The sequence below is a fragment of the Azolla caroliniana genome, unplaced genomic scaffold, assembly GCF_043228905.1.
Source record: "Azolla caroliniana isolate FFs.n. ecotype wild unplaced genomic scaffold, voAzoCaro1.0.p SCAF_4, whole genome shotgun sequence".
Taxonomy (NCBI): Eukaryota; Viridiplantae; Streptophyta; class Polypodiopsida; order Salviniales; family Salviniaceae; genus Azolla; species Azolla caroliniana.
In genome coordinates this window covers 1,527,826-1,550,020 of record NW_028230439.1, presented here as the reverse complement: position 1 = coordinate 1,550,020, position 22,195 = coordinate 1,527,826, and the positions used below count along the sequence as shown (strand labels likewise).

Below are 22,195 nucleotides of genomic sequence, written 5' to 3'. Positions count from 1 at the left end.
ACTACCTCCCATAAAATTTCCAATTAATCTTTAAAACACATTCCACAGAACTTAAAACCTTAGCTTTACATAACAGCAAACAGTTCTCAGGGTTTTGTTTGACTAATTTCGAGATAGCTCAGCATCTCCATGTTAATAACCCGTAAGCTGTTTAAACTGTGATACACCAAGTGACAAAAAATAATATTTGAGTTCCCAAAAGACTAACTATTTTCTTCCCTGAAGGTTCTGCACCACGAACAATCCAAGTGCATTTTTCTATCATCAAAATATTTCAGCAGGCATCAAGAATTTCAGTACTACATGGTAGACGGATGACAAAGCTAACAGAAGCTATATATAAAACATTCATCATCTCCAACTTGTGCATTAAAGAGGTTCCAGATTTCCTCTTGTGATGGCACTTCCTGAAGCCAACTATGACTAGTAAAAAAACAAAACATTCTTCTCCACACATAACAGGATTGTGACACTAACATCTTTTTCTTTTTCAGACCATTTTTACTATGCTTGGTTGCTGCTGAGGCATGAAAATGTTTCCTCTATGTAAGACATTTGATGATAGGAAGAACGAGATACAATCAATCACCATGAAAAGGTTTCCACTATGTTGATAATAACCAGCAAAAGAAAATTGGGAAATCTCGAATAGTCTTCCAAACTCCCTGCTTTTTTGCAAAAAATCATCATTTAGCTGTCAGACTCCATAAAAATAAAACAAAAAATTATACATTAAACATTCATCGTATCTATGCAAATGCTGATGATAACATTATTCAGGGGTAAATTGCTTTAAGAAATAAATGAACTTGAACATAAGAAAGGTCGCATTAACTCCTATACAATCCGATTCATCGAACTTACACCAAGCCACTATTTTTATCCATATAACCACTTGAAATAGAAACATGCCTTCAATGATACAAGATTGCCAACAATTCATTTTAAAGAACTTTCACCAAGATACGAATTTTTAAAGAACTTTTCACTATGAACTTTTTTTAAAGAACTTTTTTTCAGTATAAAATCCCCCCTGATCCGTTTTCATTATTGAGTACTTACCTAAAGCAAGCTGGCATAGGAATCACTGTCCTTCGGTGGTGGCGGTTTATAGCCAGGAGGTGGATATCCAGCCAAACTCAAGATCCGCTTGTCATCCACAGGCGATCCAATGGTGAAATGGTAGAGGCTTTGAAACTCTTTATCTTTCAACCCCAAGATACGATGAACTACCAAAAGAAACACAAGATAAGATATGTGTTGTGTATTTATATCAAATTGTACGGCTTCCATTTGATGTGTAAAGAAAGAAACCTTCGTCATCAAAATAAGACCCAATTCCTGCTCCTGAAATTCCAATTGCATGGGCCTCAAGATATAGAAGTTGTCCCAATACTCCCGACTCCCATAAGAGTCGCGGGTACATCCACGCACCACGCTCCTTAATAACATCGCAACGCCCTATCATTGCTATGCAAAAACAACTATCTCCAACTATATCCTGAGGATAAAAATAGACCAAATAAGTATAACAAATGAAGTTAGCTGGAAGCCTTGGAAACTATATGCTGCCAGTGTATAAAACACTCATAGTTAAGTACAACAATCAGGAAGATATAACAGCATATATGCACATGTAGTTAGTACAAAGAACTTGGGAAGTAAGATGTATACAATATGCAATTACCATGAAGCTTGGTAAGATATATATTAGATGTAGGTAAGAATGAAGAATACCCAAACATCCATATAATATATAGCTGGAATGAAGCTTAGAAAGAAATATACCAGATTTAGTTTATCAAGATTAGTAAGATATACAATTCATGTAGTTTGCTTGGACCATAGTATATCATATACCTACGTGGTTCGCATGAAACTTGGTTAGATATATATAATGTGCCAAATGTCATTAGCTTGAAACTTAGTAACACATATAACATATGTTTAGCACCAAAACTTAACAGAATATACACATTGGCAGCTCTCATGAAACTTAATAAGATGTATACCATGTACCAAATGTAGTTACCATGAAACTTAGTAAGACATTTAACAGATACCTTTTGCACAATACTTTAGCTTGCATAAAACTTCATAGGATGTCTACCATGCACCAAATGTACTTAGCATGAAACTTCGCAAACCACATAGCATGTACCAAACGTAGTTAGCCTGAAACTTAGGAACACATATAACACATACCTTTAATACAAAACCTTAGTTCACATGAAACTTAATATGATGTATACCATGCACCAAATGTAGTTAACACGAAACTTACCAATACATATACCATGTACCAAATGTAATTAGCATGGAGATTAGTTAAGACATATGATACATCTTTAGCACAAAAAGTCTTAAAAAGAGATATACATATGTAGCTCACATGAAACTTAATAGGATATGCACCAAATGTAGTTACATGAAGCTTGCTAAATGAATTTAAAGCCAAAAACGAAAAAGGAAAGTCTAAATATATATACAACGTGTATTTGGTATTTACAAAAACACAAAAAAGGAGTAAAAAAGATACAAAGAAGAAATAGACCTGATCACAGTGTAGCTGTTTGGAAAGCAATTCGCAGTTGGATTCAGCTAAGAGGTAAAGTGGCAAATGCTGAGGGCACTTTTCAGGTTTTTCCCACTTGAAATCAGGTCTCAGAGCTTTTCGCAAGAGCTTTTCATGGTCATTATTCCTGACCAATATGTAAAGACCCTTTGCAAGCCCACTCACTTTATGTACAAAAATAGCCATATGCATCTCCGACTTCCATGGCAACACTCGGAAAGGGAACTGAATCTGATCACCTTGAACCTGATTGTTATATCCTGAAGGCATAGATTTCCACAACATCTGGTAGAATGATTCCCTTTGCAACACAAACTTCACATCCATGTCAATGGCACTTCGCCTCTTATGAAGAATTTGTCTTAGTGTTAGGTTTAGATACGAAGATGCAAACGACATCCATTGAGGCATCGGCTTTGTACTCACAACATGTGGCTCAGATCGCTTCACAGTAGCATCAGCAGCTTTGTCAATCAAATTCCACCATAAATGTTCATTGCTAAGCTTGTTAGGTTTTCCTTTCCATTCCACATTGGCCATACGGGCACCCAATGTATGCGGTAGTGATTCAATTGGCACTGTGACATTGTTCATCTTATACACACTATCATCACGAGGGCGGCTGCGAGCAGAGAAGTCCGGTTTTCCTCGGACGGTCATTTCTTGATGTGCACGGCTAGGATGGAAAGCAATAATGCAATGTGCATGTTCTTGTTCTAGTTCGGGAAATACACCTTTCTTGGGATAATCACCATTCTCAGGTAAATTGTCCAGAGATGGACGCCTCTTCTGGCCCGCTAAACCTAAAAGATGGTCTAGGTCCTCATTACCCCACCCATCTAACAGCAATGAATCCCAACCCATAGCTGCACCTGCCATTGTGACAGACCCTATAGCATGACCTATATCTAACTCACAATACCTATACCCTCTGTCTCCATACTTCCACGCTTGTCGCCAAAAGATAGACGAAAAGCAGACAAACATGGTACCTGGAGGGAAACCTTTGGTGAGATCCTTCCAAAGGTCCGCAGGAACCTCAGCGCGAATCTCCATGGAATGAATCTTCGAGTGATAATGTGCAATGAAAGGAGAATCTCCGACACCAGCCAGAGGCGGACAAATCACATAAACTTCTGTCGGGTGGAGATTCCCACAGCTTGGGTTCACACGCAGCGGCCATTTCACATCACCTGCTTGCTTCCAAACCTCTACCGAGAAACTATCATACAAAAGCTGAGATACCGACGCTTTTGTAAGTATGCATGGATTCACAAACTCTGAAAAACTTCTAGAGTATTGTTGATCTGTGTTTATCCCATATATCGGAGGGAGATGCCGTAGCGATGAATCTGTCGCTCCTTTGTATCGACGAAAGGCCCGCGGTTGATCTTCCCATTTCAATCCCTCCGCTGAATCCGAATATTTCGCAGTTGTGTGCTTAGTTTTGTCGTGGTAAGAGAATATGGTTTGTATGTTCTCTTCAGGCGAAGAAGAGGGCGACGGTGATGATGGCGACGATGAAGGTTTGCTGGGCGATGGTGTTTCTTGAAGCTCTGCTTGTGCAGAGAAGGGGAATACAGTTGTTTTTCTTCGAAAGCTAGCGCCATAGCTGACAGCTCGAGAGCTTCGGAGACGCAGCATGTGAACGATATACAGGAGACGAAGAAGAAGGAACAAAAATCCCCTGCGAAAACCCTAAACCCTAAAGACTCTGTTCTGTCCCCTCTCTCTATATATATAAACATACATATACATACATTATTACATATACTGTATACATATGTATATACATACATACATATACTGTATACATACATTATACATAATGATATATACATAGACATATATACTGTCATACATATGTATACACACTTGTAAAATGGCTGAGATTGTGGCTTCCAATACATACATGAACTCATCCCTTAACTTGCGACACATCCATTCAATCAGTTGGTCATCTGTAACATTAATTCCCAAATGGATACCCCAAGTGTCGAAAAAATAGAGTCTTTTCTAACCATGTATAACTGCTATCCTGGATATTCTAAATCCCTTCCTTTTAGTACATAAGATGATGGGTAGTAGACATCCTCCAATTAATATCTAATAGGGATGCCAATGCAATTTGGTTCTATACAAGCATCCCCTTATCAAGATTCTCACATGAACCTCATTGAAACATGAAAGAATAATCTAGCAAAGCCCACGCTACTAGTTGCCCCCATATAGAAGATGCACTCACAATGACACCATTAGTTGCAAGCTTTTGATAATACCACCAACAAGGGATGATTACAATAGAAAACAACAATGGGCTAAGTAGGCATCCTTGACGAACATTTCTCTCTCTCTCTCTCTCTCTCAAGTGATATGGTGTTAATGTGTCTACGATATCATCTACGACAACCTCCCTACATACACACTTTTGAGATTTGTGTGTTTGTATCAGTTCAATCAAAGCTCTTAGGTGCCTGCAATACAATACATGCTCAAGCATGTCATACTTCGTAAGCACCTATAAACCCTCTGATTAATCAAATATGCCTCTAAAAGCCCCTCATATGCTCACGCAAGTGTATGTGTCTACTCCGGAACACATGATATCCATATAAATATATGCACCAAAAATGTCAAAACTTAAAAATGGTGAAGAAATGTCGAAATATTTTCGTATATCAAATGCTTGTTTATTGATATTTCATCCTCATAGTGGCATACTCCGCCCCATATTTACTAGATTCGATCTCGTGCAAAAAAGTCGTTTCCTTCTTAAGTTTGACTAGTTGTTGTCCATCATTAATTTATTGATATTGTGTTTGTGATCTTACAATTCTTACAAATTGATTGTTGTAAATGCAATACTAGCATATATTATCGTGCAAACATTTTGATTTCATGACTAGCACAATTATTGTCTCTTCAAGTGCTTCAATCTTGAGACTTGTTGAAGTAGCACCCAATTCCATGTTAATTGCATCTCCTTCGATACTCCAGATTTTTTGGTGGTTTCAAGGGTCGTCATTTCATTGTTGCACAGTCACACGACCCTTGATTTTGTTGAGACACAAGTCCCTCCGAATGGGAAGAGAAGAGCCGAGTTTATGAGTAACTCGGCCGAGGCCAAAACCGAAATCGAGGATATAGCCAACTCGGGAGACTATATTTGTAAATAGTTGAAATGTGCCCCATGTGGGCTATGTATGTAAATACCCATGAAGTTGTATAAGTATAAATACAACTAGGGCAAACTTTAGTAATGTGTGGTAGATCATTGTTGTATGATTAGGTTGTGAGTTACAAGAAGGTAGTGGCCTCTGTAACTGTGCAAGACAAAGAAAGAGAGTGTTTGTGTGTGAGTTAGAGGGTAACTTTGCAGATGTTTGTTGACGAAGAAGATCTCGAGGTCGTTGCCTCCGAGTTTCTTGTTGTACTTCCTCTCTACATATAGTGATCTGTTTTGGAGTTAGTGGACTCCAAGTGGTTTTTCCCGATTTGGGTTTCCACGTTAAAACTTGTGTTTCTGCTTGTGTACTACTTTCTTGTGTTTCTGCTTGTGTACTACTTTCTTGTGTTTTGCACCCGAACATTACCAGTGAAAATGGTTGTGCTAACAGATTTAACACCAACATGAATTTGCAAATGTTTAGTAGTGGTGGGTCTTTGTTGATAGCAACCTATCCTTCAAGACTTTCTTCTTGACGATCATAAAAGAAACTCCCTCTCTTCCTGCCATTAGCGTTGAAAATTTAAACTCAACCCTTGTGTATGGAGTATGGACATGCTCATTGAAGAACATGTGTCAAAGTCACTTTTGTAATAAGTATATGGGATTATATTCTCTATATTAAATCCACGATATTCCACTCACTCTCCCACAAGATTGAACCTAGGCCTTAAGATCAATGCTCGACTTTCATCCCTCTCTATTATAGCACATATAGTTTACTTAATTGACTAGGTGCAACTGTGGACTGTTTAACCAAGTTCCCATTTCTTAAATTCCAATTATACCACATAATCCAATACCAATGGTAGTAAAAAAACAACATTGTATGGTGATGATAGTAAAGTTACGGTTTCCTAAACTAAACTCCACACTCTGAACATTATTGTTGGGTGGGGGGTGAAGCCTTTCTCCCAAGGGGGTTACAATAGAGAGAGAGAGAGCTAGAGAGAAAGACAAAACGAAAATGACATAAAATGTGAGAGGGGAAAAGGGTATATCCATTACATGCCCCATAAGGGGTTTATATAATACATAATGTAACAGTAAATAATGACCGTTACACTCTTGTCACATGCACATAATTGTGCATGTGCTCACACATACTCATCCTCACACATCCGTATACATATTACATATTACATATTACATATTACACACCACACCATACACATTATACCCTATTCATCCCGTACACCTATACAGATAACAAACATAACCCAAATTATCTTAGAAGTTGGGCATCTAAGGAATTTGTGCTTGGCATCCTCCTTGGTCACTAAATAGAAAAAACATGCCCTCCCATTGAAAATGTGGGTGTTTTAAGGCCATTACCAAATGCAACCCACCCACTATTGTGCGTCAAAGGAACACTTTCTCATCGAACAGTAGACAATAATGGCACCATTGTATACAATAGGTAGTATACCATGTATGTGAAACCTTCATCACTAATCAAGCTCGAGCTTCAATCAACTTATGATGTACCTCATCGTATGCACAACTAGTGGCAATTTCTTAACGTCAAATAACCAATTGTCCCATGGTTCCTCTATCTCGAATCGGAACAAGTGCCACAAGAATGGACATTGTAACAACTAATTACTAAATATAGTCATATCTAGAAGGTATATGAAACCTAGCATGCACTATCCTAAAGGCTATGATTTGCAAAACAAAAGTTTGCATAGTTACCAAGCCAAGCTTTGCCATATGATTAAACTCAAACTTGAGTTTTTCTTTTCCCTCCCAATGTAATAGTCATGATACAAGCACCTCTATTGCTAGAGAGTTAGCATCATTATTATCATGTGTCCACAAAACTTTTTTAGAGTCATTAAATCAATTAGACCCTCATACACCAAACAATATTTGTTGCTAGAAAAGCAAGCACTTTGATTACAAGGTTCATCATATAGAAGAAATTGGATATGTCCAAAGGGAATGAAATATTGCGTAAATTAGCATCACACAATCATGTCACATGATGGGCTATTGAGACATAGAGCACATTCCCAATGCATCAAGAACTAGAACTCACGTCGAATGATTTAGAGAAGAGTACAATGAAGAGAAGTTTGTTTGAAGGTAAGATTGGGTAGGATGGGCTTTCTTTTTTCGTATTGATTACTTGAGATATCAGTTCATATGTTGATTTCTTAATTAGAGTTCAAGGCATTTCATGTTCAAGAGTATATTTGTCAGATCCAAACCTTGGGTTTTCATTTGTTCACTCATTGTGCAACGTAGAACTTCTTTGAAACAAATATGCTCGAGTTGAGAAACCATGTTCTTTTATAAAGAAGGATTTTTACAATCATGACATCACCTTGTACATTTCTTTACCATACGAGAAGAAGGCCAATATGGGCTTCAACCTTGTGGTATAAATAATAATACAAAGTCCTTGTTACAAGACTGAAAATACCAAGGCAATAATGGAGGCCCTTGCCTTGTAAGCCATAGCCAAGAACTCAACTTACCCTCCCCCAATTAAGAAAGAAAAAATAACAAGAAATTTCTCTCAACATGTGTACAACTTTTCGTATAATTTAGAACCTTGAGGGTCATTATCATGTCTACTTAAGGTTACATACCGGAGCCAAATGCGGTTCTTCCCCCGTAGAGAAAGTAGACTTCGGTTGTATTTCTTAAGTTAATCTCTCAAAGAACCCCCAATAAAGTGAAATACACAACAATACTCGCGTGATGGCTCAAAGCTCATCGTGTGAAAAAACGCCACCTTGCGTGTCTAGCCTTTGTTGGAGAGCCTACATTATTAAGACACCTCAAAGATATTACGTACCGAAGAGAATTGAATGAAATCTTCAAAAGTATAATTAATTAATTAATTAATATATTGATTTATTATTGCAATGTTCGCTATAAATTTATACATTTCCAATGTTCACTAAAGAGAGAGAGAGAGAGAGAGAGAGAGAGAGAGAGAATTTAATGAAATCTTCAAATAAAAAGAAAGTTTCTATATAAGTTGAGAGCAAGTTACCACTAATCTCTCCTTGAGACAAACAGTTGGAATCAAGAGTTCAGCAACATATCTACAGGAAAATTTCAAACCCTTAAATTGATTTATTCAAAATTACTACATCCATCTATAATCGTTAAGAACTCGCGCAACTTACTCGCAACGGCTTGGCTCGTCCACATCTCGCAATTCAACTTTCAAACCACAACGAAGCCGCACCTATACACACATGTATCGAGTTTCCGCTTTATATATATATATTATTCACAAAGCCCTCACCAAACCATTTTGAGTACCAACTATGTTCTCCATAAATGATAGTTCAATTCATCGATTTTCAATCTAAATAATTGAGACCAGTTATGAGAGTCACAAATTCTCTAGCATATGGAGATATATGTGAGTGTGTCTGCGCGCATGTGGATTAAAGCAAGTCCTATTTAGCAAAATCTTCAATCTTTCATTTTGAGTACCAACTATGTTTTCCAGAAATGGCGATTGAATTCATCGAAACCGAGAGCAGTTATGAGAGTCGCAATGTCTCTAGCATATGGAGATGTGGTGAGTCTGTGTGCACGCGCATGTGGATTCAAGTCAAGTCCTACTTAGCAAAATCTTCACGAGGAACATTCTTTCTTGAGGACTTGTAAATGTCAAACACACAGTTTCATAGGCTGAATAAGGACATTGGCCCCATCCCTAGGTGACTAAGATGCACAGAAATATACACGTGCAAGTGTATGTATGTCCATATTTATACATACACCATACCATGTATGCATGTGTATTTTTATGAACATTGCATTTGTATTTATGGTAAACACCATGCAAGAAATCCATGACCGTACTGAAACTGATTGTATGTATTCTCTATACCTTCAAACTGCGATCCGGACCGTTCCAGCACTTTGCACCACGTGTGAAGTGCATACTTCTGTAGTCATCTTTGAAACCATCCCAATTTCTGAAAAGGCATTGCTTGTTGGTGAATACCTCAAAAGGGAATAAGAAAAATAACTAGAAAAGAACAATATAGAAAATGATCATTATCGAAGTTTCAGAGCAATGACCCTAATGTGGTACTTGAATGCCCCTCCATCTGTAGTGCATGTCTATATGGGCAGACCTTATATGTATATCTACACAACAAGTATGAAAACATGCATTCAGAGGGCAAGTTTTTAGCACAATTCATGTTTCTGGAATCATAACGCTAAAAAAAGTCATTACTGTATATCCTCATTACTTATTTTCTTCCAATTCAAAGCATTTGTCATAAAGACTGTAAAATTCTCCATCCTTTCCTATACCATAAAAACAGCAAATATGAGTTCTTGCACTTTGAATTCCATAACAACAAATAATACACAATCAGAAACCAGAGAAATATCAAAAGAATACATACCAAAATCCTGCTTGAGTTTTTTTTCAAGGTCAGATATCTTTAACCGGATATCACTTAATTTTGTGTTTGACTGTTGGTATTCTTTACGTATCTGATCAGCTTCTGTGTTTAAAGGACCGTATCAATAATCAGATATTGTTTAAAGAAAGAGAATATCTCAACAACATAAACTATATGTATATCTACATAATTCCAATCAGAGTTTTAACTTGCCTGATTTATCTAATGGCAAACTAGGCAAACTGTAAAATCCTGAAAATGATTTTAATACATTTTTCAATTTGGTCCACAAGGAGGGTTCTGCACGAGAACCCTCCACCTCTAGATAGCATATACATATGAAAATACGAGTCAGCAATTAGTGAGTTTGGAACACATTAAAGAAATTAATACATCAATCTGATTATACATACCTGACAAGCCATTTGCCTGTTTTTCATCCGAAATTTCATCCGCATGAACAACTCCTTCACCTTGTGAGTCCTCTTCCTCTTGCTCATTCTCCATATTGTCATCATTTTCATTTTCATTTTCATCGTGAAATTTTTCTTTACCATCAATAGTTTCTTCCACATGATGATCATCTACCTGCCCATGGGATTCTTCTTTCATAAGATTTGGATTCTCCCCCGTCCATCTAGATGCCACAAGACGCCCTAAGTCTTCTCTTGACAAGCCTTCAGTGTTTTTTTGCTCTGATGAATCGTTCCCATTGTTGATTGTATCTTTCTGTAAAGATTTCAGAATTTAATACGGCCAAATATAAAAAGGACTCTAAACCATGTAATTCTTATACATGCATTCTCTTTTCTTTCTGTTACACTATCATTTTTTCAAAAACAGCAGTTGTTTCCTTCACAAGAAATATGGCGGGTTCATGTTGATCATCATCATGTTTTTGCCTACATTACAAGCCCCATAATTTGTAACCCAGTTCTTACCCCTCACTTTAGGGCTTATCAGACATTTGTATCAGCCTCCCAACTATAGGTTTCTCCATTTTATTCAATATCACAGGGCCCGGAGCTTTGGAAGTAAATGCCATACTATACTTCTATTGGAAGGTTGGAGAGTTCCATCATAGGCCTGCATTTGAATCCATCTTTACATCTGCTACTCATCCTAGTTCTCCCACATCTCGGATGACCTAGTGATAGAATTCAACTTCGAGAATCCCATCACAAAATGAATGTGACGTATCATGTACCCTCATATTCAATAGTATAGTTGAGGTAGTTTACTAGTCCTTTGTATTATTTAGGCATGAATATCTAAGCTTCAACAATCATATAGTGCAAATATGGTGTAGATATGAGAAAGTCATGAGTTTAAAAGAATAGCATGGACAAAAACATATATTGAGCTGACATGCTGAAGGCTGAAGCACACAACATAAACGAAAATAGCTTTAAGTTGATGTGCTGAATTGACTACTTGTAAATAGGCAATGTAATCATTTCAAGTTTGCAATGCAATGAAAGAATAGCTTATAATAATGTCAATCCTACTTAATGCAATGATTTTCAGATCATTTCCCATTATCAATAGATACTTTCTGTATGCATATTTCAAACGAAGAAATTTTACAAAACGACATTAAATCTGACCTGTTCTCCTTTCGGTTCTATTTTTGCTTCGAGATCAAGTTCTCCTTCCGGTTCTATTTTTTCTTGTTCTGTATTTTTCTTCTCATCCTTTTGCCTGTCTGTCTCCTCCTCCTCCTTTCTTGCATTCTGTTCCTCTTCCCGCGCAAGTTTCTCCTTTTCTTCTGCCTTTTCAATTGCCTCTTTCATTGCTGCACACATAAAAAAAATAAACGTTGTTGATAACTCACCAAAGAACTACCAATTAGCAAGAAAATTGAATAGACAGAATGAAAACTACTAAGCCAGTCCATTATTCAAGCTTTTTGGGCGTAGGTAATATAAGACATCATTCTAGCAATCATGATAGACAGAGAAACACATGTGCAGATGAACAATTAATTCATGATGCAATTTGAAGATGAGAATATATATACCACCAAGTTTCTTCACTACATCTTTCAGCTTCTTCTCTTCCAGCTTCAAGTTTGCTACCTCAAGTTTATCTTTCTGAATCATAAGTTTCGAACGTTCAACATCCCGATTTCTAACTTCAAGACCTGCTTTAAATGTTGAGATCTTCTTTCTTAGCTTATCCCTCCAAACTTTTCCTGACTCTGAGCAGGTATTCACACATTTTGCTTTCCCGTCATATTCATCACTTCCATCACAGCAATCTGCATTATATTCAGAATGAACAATCAAATCATAAGGCAAGAGTTACAATTATAGGTACAAGTGAAAACCTATCATAATGACCAGACCTGAAACAAAGCCTTCTATAACATTCCAACCAAAGAGGGCCCTTACCACAGATACCATCATTAACTCTTGATGAAAATATCCACAAAGGTGTATGTCCTTTGTTCTGACAGTAAAATTTTCCATTAGCACAGGCAGATGTTCCTGCATCCCCAGGAAGATCCACGTTAACAAAAATGTAAGAAAATAAAATAAACTTTCGTTTTTTCTATAATGTGGGTTTTTATTATTCGAATCAAGTCAAATCCATTCATGGATCAAAATGGCATAAACCATACCTATAAGACATTGACAAAGAAACCACACAACCTGATCTGACCAATGCCATATAGGGCCCTTATATTTTGTGTAAGAATTATGTCGTGACTACCTTAGCCCTTACAAAACCAGACCTAAACTAAACCTTAGTCCTTAGTCCTTGGTGATAATACAAATTTGATGATTATGTTAGCACCATGAAATCCTTCAATATAAAGGCATCTGTTATGCAATGAGTTTCCCCCAGATAAGTAATACATTATTTGATAATTGGCTAAATAGCACACTGTACTTCTGATGTCATCTCCTGGAATTCCTTCCATAAGGTTGTCTGCTATTGTTAAGCACTAGATTGCAATATTAATGTTATCAAGGTTTGCATTTATCAGGGCTTACAGGATCTAAATTGACTGATCGTCAAAGAATCAATTTTGTTGTCAAATTGTATGCCACGATATAGATATACAGCCATATGACTTATTGCAACCAGATCCACAGTGTACCAAAAAGATTGTATGTGTATTGGCCGTATACTATATATTTCAAATTCTTGGTAACTGAGCATGAACGTTTACCCACAGATTGACCTCAAAACATATATTCCATTAAAATTCTCTGTTTGTAGTATATGCCTCATACCACTTATGTGTTATCCATGCACATTGACATGATTGATAGGTAATCAGATCCACAGTATACCAGCAGATTGAGCGGATGTACTCAAACAAAATAATTCAATCAAATTTGAGGCATGTCGCCTCCAAATTATGTGTTTGTATTGAAGACTTTATACTCTGTGTTTCATTTATATTCTAAATATGTACGTTGACCTTATACTCTATGTATTTTATTCAAATTTAGGTTTATCACATTTAAAGACTAGATCAGAATCCTTAAAATAAGAAGAATACTTACCAGGTTCATCAGTACCATCACCACAATCACAGAAATCATCATTCAGATAATTAGAAGAAAAACTCTTTGATCCATCTCTACACCATATAATTCCTGTCTTATAATAATTCTCATCTACAAATAATATTAAAAGAAAATAAAAAGGCGATATTAGAAATGAAAGAATTATAAAAACATACCACTAAATTTGTTTTATAACAAAAGTCATTCCAAAGAGTTTAGGAAGGAATCCATTATGAATGCAAAAGGGAAAATATGTAATTCATCAGTAATATATTTTCTAGGAGGAAGAAGAAGCGCGACGACCCGTTTCAGGCAAAAATCAATTTGCTAATATATTTGCTAGAATGAGTGACCGATGTTAAGCTTCTTTACCTTGAGGAGAGATGCCTCTGAAGTTAATAGATGAAGATGAAGATGAGAGAGCTCGGGAAGTGAGAGCGACGGAGATAAGAGTGAGACAGAGAGCTATGGCGCCCATTATACAGAGAGATCGAGAATGCTCTGTAAGCAATCGAACTCTCTCTCTCTCTCTCTCTCTCTCTGTCTGTCTCTAACTCACACTCTACTAACTTGACCATGGTTATTCTTTAACCCTGGTTAAACATTTGTTGCACTCCTTGTAAACATTGAGGTGCAGTTCCATGGGTTTAGTTAGGAAGTAAATGGTTTCCTTAAGTCATCACTCCCAAGTAAGTCTGAAAATGGGTAACTACATATATGTATATATGTATGTATAGTCTTCATATCCATGGGTTTATTTAAGGCAATTCACATGAAAGTTGCAAAGGACTTGAATACAAGGTGATGGTAAGACACATTGTCCATGAAACAATTTGTTTAGTCTAGGTGATGACTCTATCAGCATGGGGTAGTATCTTCGTGATGGGTAATGGCAACCCTCTACTAGCCCAAGTGAGTTGGACTCCTTCACACGCAAAAAGGATGGAATTTATTAAGCAGATGTCGGATCTTCTATTAGAAGGCAATATTTAGCGATCTGAGAAATCTAATCTTTATGGGTTTGTTATTGACCCTTTGTGACACAAGAGTAGTCGATCTTAGACAAATAGGCTAGATGAGGGCTCTTGGATCATCATTACCCATGTCTCTTTCTTGTATGGTCATTTCGAGGCGCCTAGGTTGTCATCTCGGCGTCGGTATGTACGCCTCATGTGCTTTGAGGTTGTTAGTGCCCTTCATGGATCCGATTGTCATCGTGCATATTTTGGGGTGTCTTTAGTCATTTGCGTAGTCTGTGGTGGTGGATTGGTCTCGTGCGAGATCACCAAAGTACCCTCAACATATGCATTGATCTGGATCGATATCCATCTATTCCATTGCAATTGAATGCATCAATTCAATTAATACCGTTTACTTAGGTCGTCATCGATTTGATTCAAATTTGTTAAACGTATGATCCATTTTCTTGGGATGTCTACTTTGATACCATTGCGATCGATTGGATTTAAATTCGTCAACGTATTGATCCATTGCAATCGAATGGATCAATTCAATCGATACCGTTTACGTATTTCATACTCCAAGATCGCCAGAGTTACCCCCCTTGAGTTTTTGATAATTACATATCTGCAATTATACTCCAAGATACCCTTGACAAGTTTCTAGATATTTACATATATTTGTATTTGATACTCCAAGATCACCAGAATTACCCTGAGTTTTTGGGTATTTACATATTTGCATCTGATACTCCAAGAGGGGTATTCGGAGAAATCTCTCTGCTTTCTCTTACATGGTGAAGGGAAGGGAGGTCGTGGAAGATCAAGAGTATCCGTCAGAAGAAACAGAGCATGAAGAGTGTTCTATGTAGAAGAACACTCGCTCTTCCTTTTACCTTTGTGGGCGATATAGCTTCTCTGAGAAGAAGAAGAAGAAGAAGTAGCAGAGTAGGAGGAATTATATCCCACCCTGTTTCCCACAAGAAACTTCTCCATTGCAGTACCTCAGAAGAAACAGGGCACTTCCAGAACGACCCAATCCCGCAAATAAGCTTTAAACCTCTCTTTGAGCGGTGCCCAACTCACCGTTACACTGTGAAAGAGGTATTTTCTTGGACAACATGGGCCCAATCCATGGCCATGGAGGTTGGGAAGAAATATATGGAAGCAGATGGTGGTCCTTCTTCAGAGGAGCTTCTGAAAGAACTAGAATGGATGATAGAAGACGGATTTTCAATGAAATGGAGAGAGATTAAGCACTTAAATGCTCACCAAAGTGTTATTGTTTACTCAAGAGCTAGATTAGAAGAGTTTTCCTCATTGTGGACACAGAGGGTGCAAGATAGGAGGCCATTTCAATATGTTGTAGGATGTGCTCATTGGAGGGACTATGTGCTTTGTGTGAAAGAAGGAGTTCTTATACCGAGGCCAGAAACAGAGCAAATGATAGATATAGCTCAAGAGGTTGTGAAATCATCTCCTCATCTCAGTAAAGGTTTGTGGGTTGATATGGGCACCGGAAGTGGAGCCATTGCCATTGGACTTGGACATTTCCTTGATCCCGAGAGTGTCGTTTTGGCAGTCGACAATTGTGTGGACGCTTTGTCCATCGCTTCTCTCAATGTTCGACGGTATGGCCTCCAGGTATGAACCATCGACATGTTTGTGTCTGCACAAAAGAAAGGGTTCTGGTTTTTCATGTTGAGAGAGAGAGAGAGAGAGAGAGAGAGAGAGAGAGAGAGAGAGAGAGAAAGAAAGAAAGATGTATTAACGTCTTCTAAGGCCAAATTTGGCCCATGAGACAATTGGTTTACAACAATAGAGTATTTATCCAGTCATCATAACTAAAAATAAAATTAAGTAAAAAAAAATAGAACTTAAACTAAAAGAGTAGTGTACAATATGTAGTATACTCGAAAGTGACTATACACTAAGCCTAATTTTATTTCCACCCAAGCCTCTCGAAAAGAAGTGGGGGGTCAAAGGGTCTTGATGTGGGTTCCAATGTAGAGAGTGCCCTAGCCATGGCTTCTAGGCGGTGTAGCTCACGTTCCCTTATTTTCAATATTGCTTCCACATCACGTTGAGTTGCTTTGAAACCTGGCACCCGAGGACGTCTAGTTCTTCTCTGGTTTTCTGCCTCATCAATGGAAAGGCCGAGTGGTGCAAGTGTGTCGGCATTCGTTGTCTCCTCAGGTTCCTGAAAAACTGCATTTGTTACATGTTCGTGATCATTAGCAACATTATTGTCAACATTTTGTAATTTAGAGAGAGAGAGAGAGAGAGAGAGAGAGATTGCCGATTAACAATTTGCAACGGTTCGGTTCGGTTCAGTTCAAGAGTGTCAAAACCGAACCGAACCACGAAACCGTTAAACCAAACTGTTAAAAAAAATTCAAAACAAAATTAAAATATTTCATTATTTAAAATTTAAAATATTTCATTATTTAAAATTTAAAATTTTCAAAATTTTAAAGATTTTACTAAAATGTGAGAATAAGGCTTGAAAATGAAAATATTGTTTAAAAACAATTTAAAATTTAAGGTTTTCTTAAAAAAATTAAAAATAGTTAAAATAAAAAATCTTTAAACTGCGGTTTCGCGGTTCGGTTTAGTCGACTGTTAATTAACTTCTTCTACGACCAAAATTGGTCCATGAGACAATTGGTTTACAACAAAATGGGGTATTGACCCATTCATCGGAAGTAAAAATAAAATAAAATAAAATAGAACTTAAGCTAAAGAGGTAAGTATTATGCAAAAATATGTTATGATGTAACATGAGTTATAGGACAGACCCAAGCCCATGGCATGGATCGAACTTGGGCTGTCTATTAAAATTGATGACTTTTAGTGTTGTGATATAAAACTCCAAGACAACAACCAGAGGGAGAGAGGAATATAGGAAGGTTTGAATGTGGGTGCATGGCCGAGGTAAAAACTTGGCTTACCCTAAACCATAATGAGAGAGAAAGAAAGCGAGTGAGCAAATTGGGACATAGTGGAGATGGTCATGTCGACAGTTTGGATATTGCAAGGTCATTTATTTGACACAATTGATGTCATCTTTGAAGGTCAAATATGACCTATGAGACCAAAAACATAACATTTTCATGTAATACATGTGAAAGTGAGTAGCACCTCTCTATGTTCAAGAATGTCACTTTCGAGAGTGCACACTGTGACTGTGAGAGAAATTCGTGGAAGGGTTGGGTTTGGTCGATGATGTGTGGAAAGCATAGTTGGATGTGATCAAAGATAGAGGATTGTATCAAAATGTGATACTCGAACTTGTTTAGAGCAAAGTGTGCATAGTTTATTACTCTCATCAGTTGTGCCCCAATGCCTTGTTTCATACCGTAGTTAAAGCTTGGAAGCAATGGTTTGGATGGCAAACAATGGGATGGGCTCTAACATGTATTGATGTGTGTGGTTTCCTTGTTTGGTGAAAAACATGGTTTTATAGTTAAGTGGAACATATGTAATATAATGTGTGAAGTGTGAGCCCCATAACTTTTTTGAACCTCAAGTATGTTCTCGACAGCCATAGAGAGAGAGAGAGAGAGAGAGAGAGAGAGAGAGAGAGAGAGAGAGAGAGAGCTAACGAGACACTTGAATCTAAGAATAAGGTGAAAATTGTACGAGGTTCATGGTTTTCGAGTTTGGAAGATAGAAGAGGAACAATAGCCGGAGTACTAAGCAATCCACCATACATACCCTCTTCATGTCTTCACACTTTGCAAGCAGAGGTAGGAAGACATGAGCCGCATAAGGCACTTGATGGAGGAGTCCACGGAATTGACGATTTGAATGTAATATGTGATGGTGCAGCATGGGCACTTCAGAAGGATGGATGTCTCATTCTCGAGGTCTTTATCCCTTGTATTTCTTAATTGTCTCTGTTGATTGAAGAGTAAATTTCCAGTTCTTCAACGTGTGTTCGTATTTTATTGGAAATTTCTAATCATAATAATAATAATAAAATACATTGGGATATGTTTACAGACAAATGGTGGAGGCCAAGCTGAAATTATAGCTGAGCGTTTGGAACAAGGACCTTTCTATAATGTGCATATTATGAAAGATTATGCTGGCATCACTCGATTTGTAAAAGCCATTCATGCTTGATAATGCTCAAACTTTACATGGAGGTGATACCTATAAGGGACTTGAGGTCAAATGTTATGATCATAATATATGATAGATCATTGGTTCAATCATTAGTTGTCATAAAGTGGGAGCTATATACACGAAAAAGGTCAATTGTGCAAATAGCATGATCGGAAATGGCATCGCCACACCCCAATCATCTTCACGAAATTATCTTGGGTTTGAAAAAGAAAAACTTAAGGCATACCTTCTTATGGTAGGTATTTGACATATGGTAAGATGTAATATGGGAATGGACATGAAAGCTTCACATCTAATGCTGAAAGGGATATTCAACATTTCATGGTAAAGGAAAGGGGGAAACTTGTGTTTTAGTCCTTCCATAAATTGATGGCAAGCACATTCCATGATGTTTGTAATATGTAAGTGAATTGTTATAAAGGGAAGTTCAGAACATGAGTTTCAAGTTGTCATTTTATTTACGTGAATGTGTGAATGGAATAAAATCACAAGTGTATTTCTCAATTTCAATAAAGATCAATTCCATCAAGCATTTTTTCAAATGAGGTACTTCTTTGTAGAAATTGCTTATAGTTCTATTAGAACACATCAAGAATGCTCCTTTAAACATAGTTGTGCTCAAGTCTATAGTTATGGTTGTGCTATTCATTGTGTTGTTGATGGACTCTAGAGTTCCAAGAAAAGCATAGATAATTGTACGGAGATTGGCTATGTGGCATCTTAAAGAAAATCAAACAACTTAAGCCTAGGTTGATTTTTGGAGTTTTTTGGGATTATACATGATGAGTGATATCCATATAGTCCAAAATCCTCAAATTTGGGAACTATATATATATATATATATCAAAATCCCTCATGGGCTTAACCTAACTTCTCTTTGCTTGTTTCGTGACACATACATAGGATAATAATTGTCATCTACCTTTGTATAATGAAACAACAATTCATCGTGATGCTCTCATCATAGTGATTATAGGATGCCTTGGGTCTATACGGTGAGTAATCAGCCCTCGCCCAAGCATTGACCCTATGGTTGTACTTTGGCTTGGCAATGTGAGGTTCCATGCATGAGATTAAATGTTGTGGTAAAATAGCTAGTGGAGATGGTTTAGGTGGTCTAGGTGGGAACTTGAGTTGTTCTGCCTAGGGCCCTTGACCTAGCCAGTCTTCATGGCCTTGAGAACAAAATAAATCCTTATAAGATGTGACACTAAACTATTGTGTAACATCTTTTGCCTGTAGAAAATTCTACGTGTTTTTGAAATTGAGTGATCCAATAGATAAAATAGTGAGATAGGTACCACCACATGAAAGATCATCGTAGTAGGCTAAGGTAGAGATCCAAATTAATCTCAAGCATTATTGCATTTTCTCCACCAAATTAATTGGTATCTATGCCGTAAATGGTTGTCTTTTCCCCTCATCCACGCACATAATAAAAATATGATGATATTATTGTGAATTCATATGCCTTCCATTGCATGCAATATCACATTAGAATCCAACTCCTTAAATATTTTGATATCACATCCATGCCACCTATAGTTTTTGCATTGGTTCGCTTAAAGACAATCTTTTGTCAATGATAATAAAATCTAGAATGGGGTAATTTTGGCCTTCTCTTTGTGTGAAGTTTTTGTAAGGTCAAGAAAGAAAGGGTAAAGGCAAGTTTTGCTTTTTCTTTCATACTTTTCTAGCTAGATATTAGAATAATGTATTTGCAAGTTTAATATTAGTTTGTAACATATTTTTCCACTATTTGTTCTAGGCTCCCTTTACAACTTATTGTAGTCAATCTCAAATTAACTTATTGTAGAAAGTCGATATCCATCTTTGCCCTGAAGTGATAGTGTGTGAATGCCAACACCCACTATCTTGGTGTCAAATAACAACATGACAAAGCTTTCCAAATTGGAGAAATGTAACCCCAAATGAGATGAGCAATCAAGAATAATATAAATGATGAGTTTTATCTTTGGCTTGAACTGTGTAAAAGAAGCAACAACTTGTTGTGAGTCTACATCTATTTAGAGCAAATCCCAAAGGGAAACCCCCCAATGAATACTCTCCAAATGAAGACCATTTACTAAAAGGGGCAATTTAGAATGCTAACTATGTTTCAAGGTTTACCTCCATCCATAATCAATGTTACATACCTTCAATGCTTGGTTATCCATAATTGTCATTGAACAAGCTCAATGGAGCAATTGCACCAATGATTATAAGTCACTTGTAAAAACTGTGTTTAAGTCCACCAATGCCACTTAAACTATGGTTACTCTTCGTTTGTATAGTAAAGGAAATTGTCTCAAGAACAATAAGATGTTTGCTCCCACAACTCGATTAGGTATATTCTCATCAAAAGTTAAGGATATAAGATTATTAATTAACTTTTCATTGTTTTAGGCTCATCAAAATTGGCAAAAAAATGTTGTTGGTCGGAGGAAGGTTGACGAATGCTTGAGTTTGATTGATAATCAAGGCTTAACAAGTTGGTTACCATGATGCCAACATGAAACCTTTTTATGTGTGTGTGTGTATGGGATAACAAGGAGCTCCATAGATTTAGATACCTCCTCTAATGCTCACCCTTGGTTTCACTCCGTAGAATAGAAGGTATGATAAAGCACAAAACCTCATCTCATTGGAAACTTCTTAAGTTGTTCACAAGAGGTAGCATTCTCACTAATGACATGCAACATTCTACTTCTAACCACAAATTAATATCTATCTATACTATAATAGCAACAAACAAGGACAATTGTGACAACATTATAACATCACTCTAGCAACTAACAACAACCCTTTCTCAAGTTAGGTGGCATAATATTGTGTCGTGATCAATGATAATTCTTCCCTTATATTAGCTCATTTCCCTCTAATAAATTTCAATCATAGTGTTTTTGAACTATTGATCATTTCATAATCCCTAATATTCATCGACAATGTACTTGAGCAATTGTCTAGAAGTAATGGATTCTTAAATTTGAAAATGGCTACTAGTACACATGCATCGAGGCTCGCCTACTTCATTGAATTTAAGTCTAGTTGACCTCTTGAACTTGTGCGTCTTGAATTTAGGCAAGCCCTAAACTTGGCAAACCTTAAAAAGACATTTCAATGATATCATATGACGACTATGAATTCTCCAATGCATTGGACCTCTACATCTACTGCTTTTAGGAAATCTTCAATCTTAATCCTCCCTCAATTTTGTCAAATGAGGTTGGTCTTTCTTGGAAGAAAAATAAACTTGTCCATGTTTTGCCATCCAGAGAGAGAGAGAGAGAGAGAAACATAATTTTGAAAATACGGGCATTTCATGAATCTTGAAAAACATGAGGCACCTAGGAAGTTTTGTGGAAAATTAAGAGTATTTAGTTGGTTTGCTT

General features: G+C 36.9%; 3 protein-coding genes across 5 annotated transcripts; 1 reads left to right on the top strand and 2 right to left on the bottom strand.

Moving 5' to 3' along the window:
* Nucleotides 1–315: 315 nt before the first annotated feature.
* On the bottom strand, nt 316–4,286 carry LOC147864712 (uncharacterized). Its single transcript, XM_087318842.1, has 4 exons — nt 2,555–4,286; nt 1,315–1,501; nt 1,063–1,229; nt 316–665 (listed from the first exon to the last, which is right to left on the bottom strand). Exons 1-3 carry the CDS (start codon nt 4,217–4,219, stop codon nt 1,063–1,065), a joined length of 2,019 nt encoding a protein of 672 aa, XP_087174968.1. The 5' UTR covers nt 4,220–4,286; the 3' UTR covers nt 316–665.
* A 3,784-nt stretch (nt 4,287–8,070) lies between these two features.
* On the bottom strand, nt 8,071–14,256 carry LOC147864711 (glucosidase 2 subunit beta-like). 2 transcript variants are annotated; one of them, XM_087318839.1, is made up of 14 exons: nt 14,086–14,256; nt 13,711–13,824; nt 12,586–12,681; nt 12,213–12,452; nt 11,800–11,987; nt 10,606–10,921; nt 10,406–10,513; nt 10,193–10,294; nt 10,034–10,091; nt 9,858–9,926; nt 9,664–9,751; nt 8,945–9,006; nt 8,809–8,860; nt 8,071–8,572 (listed from the first exon to the last, which is right to left on the bottom strand). In XM_087318839.1, exons 1-14 carry the CDS (start codon nt 14,189–14,191, stop codon nt 8,516–8,518), a joined length of 1,656 nt encoding a protein of 551 aa, XP_087174965.1. In that variant the 5' UTR covers nt 14,192–14,256; the 3' UTR covers nt 8,071–8,515. The 2 variants fall into 2 exon arrangements, with proteins under 2 accessions (XP_087174965.1, XP_087174967.1); XM_087318841.1 differs by lacking the exon at nt 10,406–10,513 and having other exon boundaries at nt 14,086–14,255.
* Nucleotides 14,257–15,465: 1,209 nt separating this feature from the next.
* On the top strand, nt 15,466–18,982 carry LOC147864710 (RNA methyltransferase family protein). Of its 2 annotated transcripts, none has more exons than XM_087318838.1 (3): nt 15,466–16,316; nt 18,302–18,541; nt 18,678–18,982. In XM_087318838.1, exons 1-3 carry the CDS (start codon nt 15,525–15,527, stop codon nt 18,798–18,800), a joined length of 1,155 nt encoding a protein of 384 aa, XP_087174964.1. In that variant the 5' UTR covers nt 15,466–15,524; the 3' UTR covers nt 18,801–18,982. The 2 variants fall into 2 exon arrangements, with proteins under 2 accessions (XP_087174964.1, XP_087174963.1); XM_087318837.1 differs by having other exon boundaries at nt 15,467–16,316; nt 18,296–18,541.
* The last annotated feature ends 3,213 nt before the right edge of the window (nt 18,983–22,195 follow it).

Excerpts from the sequence above, each read along its gene's own strand:
- LOC147864711 (XM_087318839.1), bottom strand. The coding sequence starts at position 14,191 with ATGGGCGCCATAGCTCTCTGTCTCACTCTTATCTCCGTCGCTCTCACT. Across the intron at positions 10,295-10,405 it reads TTTGCCATTAGATAAATCAG|AAGCTGATCAGATACGTAAA; the intron begins GCAAGTTAAAAC and ends CTTTAAACACAG. Across the intron at positions 8,573-8,808 it reads GTCTCAAGGAGAGATTAGTG|GCTCTCCAACAAAGGCTAGA; the intron begins GTAACTTGCTCT and ends TTAATAATGTAG.
- LOC147864710 (XM_087318837.1), top strand. The coding sequence starts at position 15,525 with ATGAAGAGTGTTCTATGTAGAAGAACACTCGCTCTTCCTTTTACCTTT. Across the intron at positions 16,317-18,295 it reads TTCGACGGTATGGCCTCCAG|AATAAGGTGAAAATTGTACG; the intron begins GTATGAACCATC and ends CTTGAATCTAAG. Across the intron at positions 18,542-18,677 it reads ATGGATGTCTCATTCTCGAG|ACAAATGGTGGAGGCCAAGC; the intron begins GTCTTTATCCCT and ends ATATGTTTACAG.
- LOC147864712 (XM_087318842.1), bottom strand. The coding sequence starts at position 4,219 with ATGCTGCGTCTCCGAAGCTCTCGAGCTGTCAGCTATGGCGCTAGCTTT. Across the intron at positions 1,502-2,554 it reads AACAGCTACACTGTGATCAG|GATATAGTTGGAGATAGTTG; the intron begins GTCTATTTCTTC and ends TTTTATCCTCAG. Across the intron at positions 1,230-1,314 it reads GTCTTATTTTGATGACGAAG|TTCATCGTATCTTGGGGTTG; the intron begins GTTTCTTTCTTT and ends TTCTTTTGGTAG.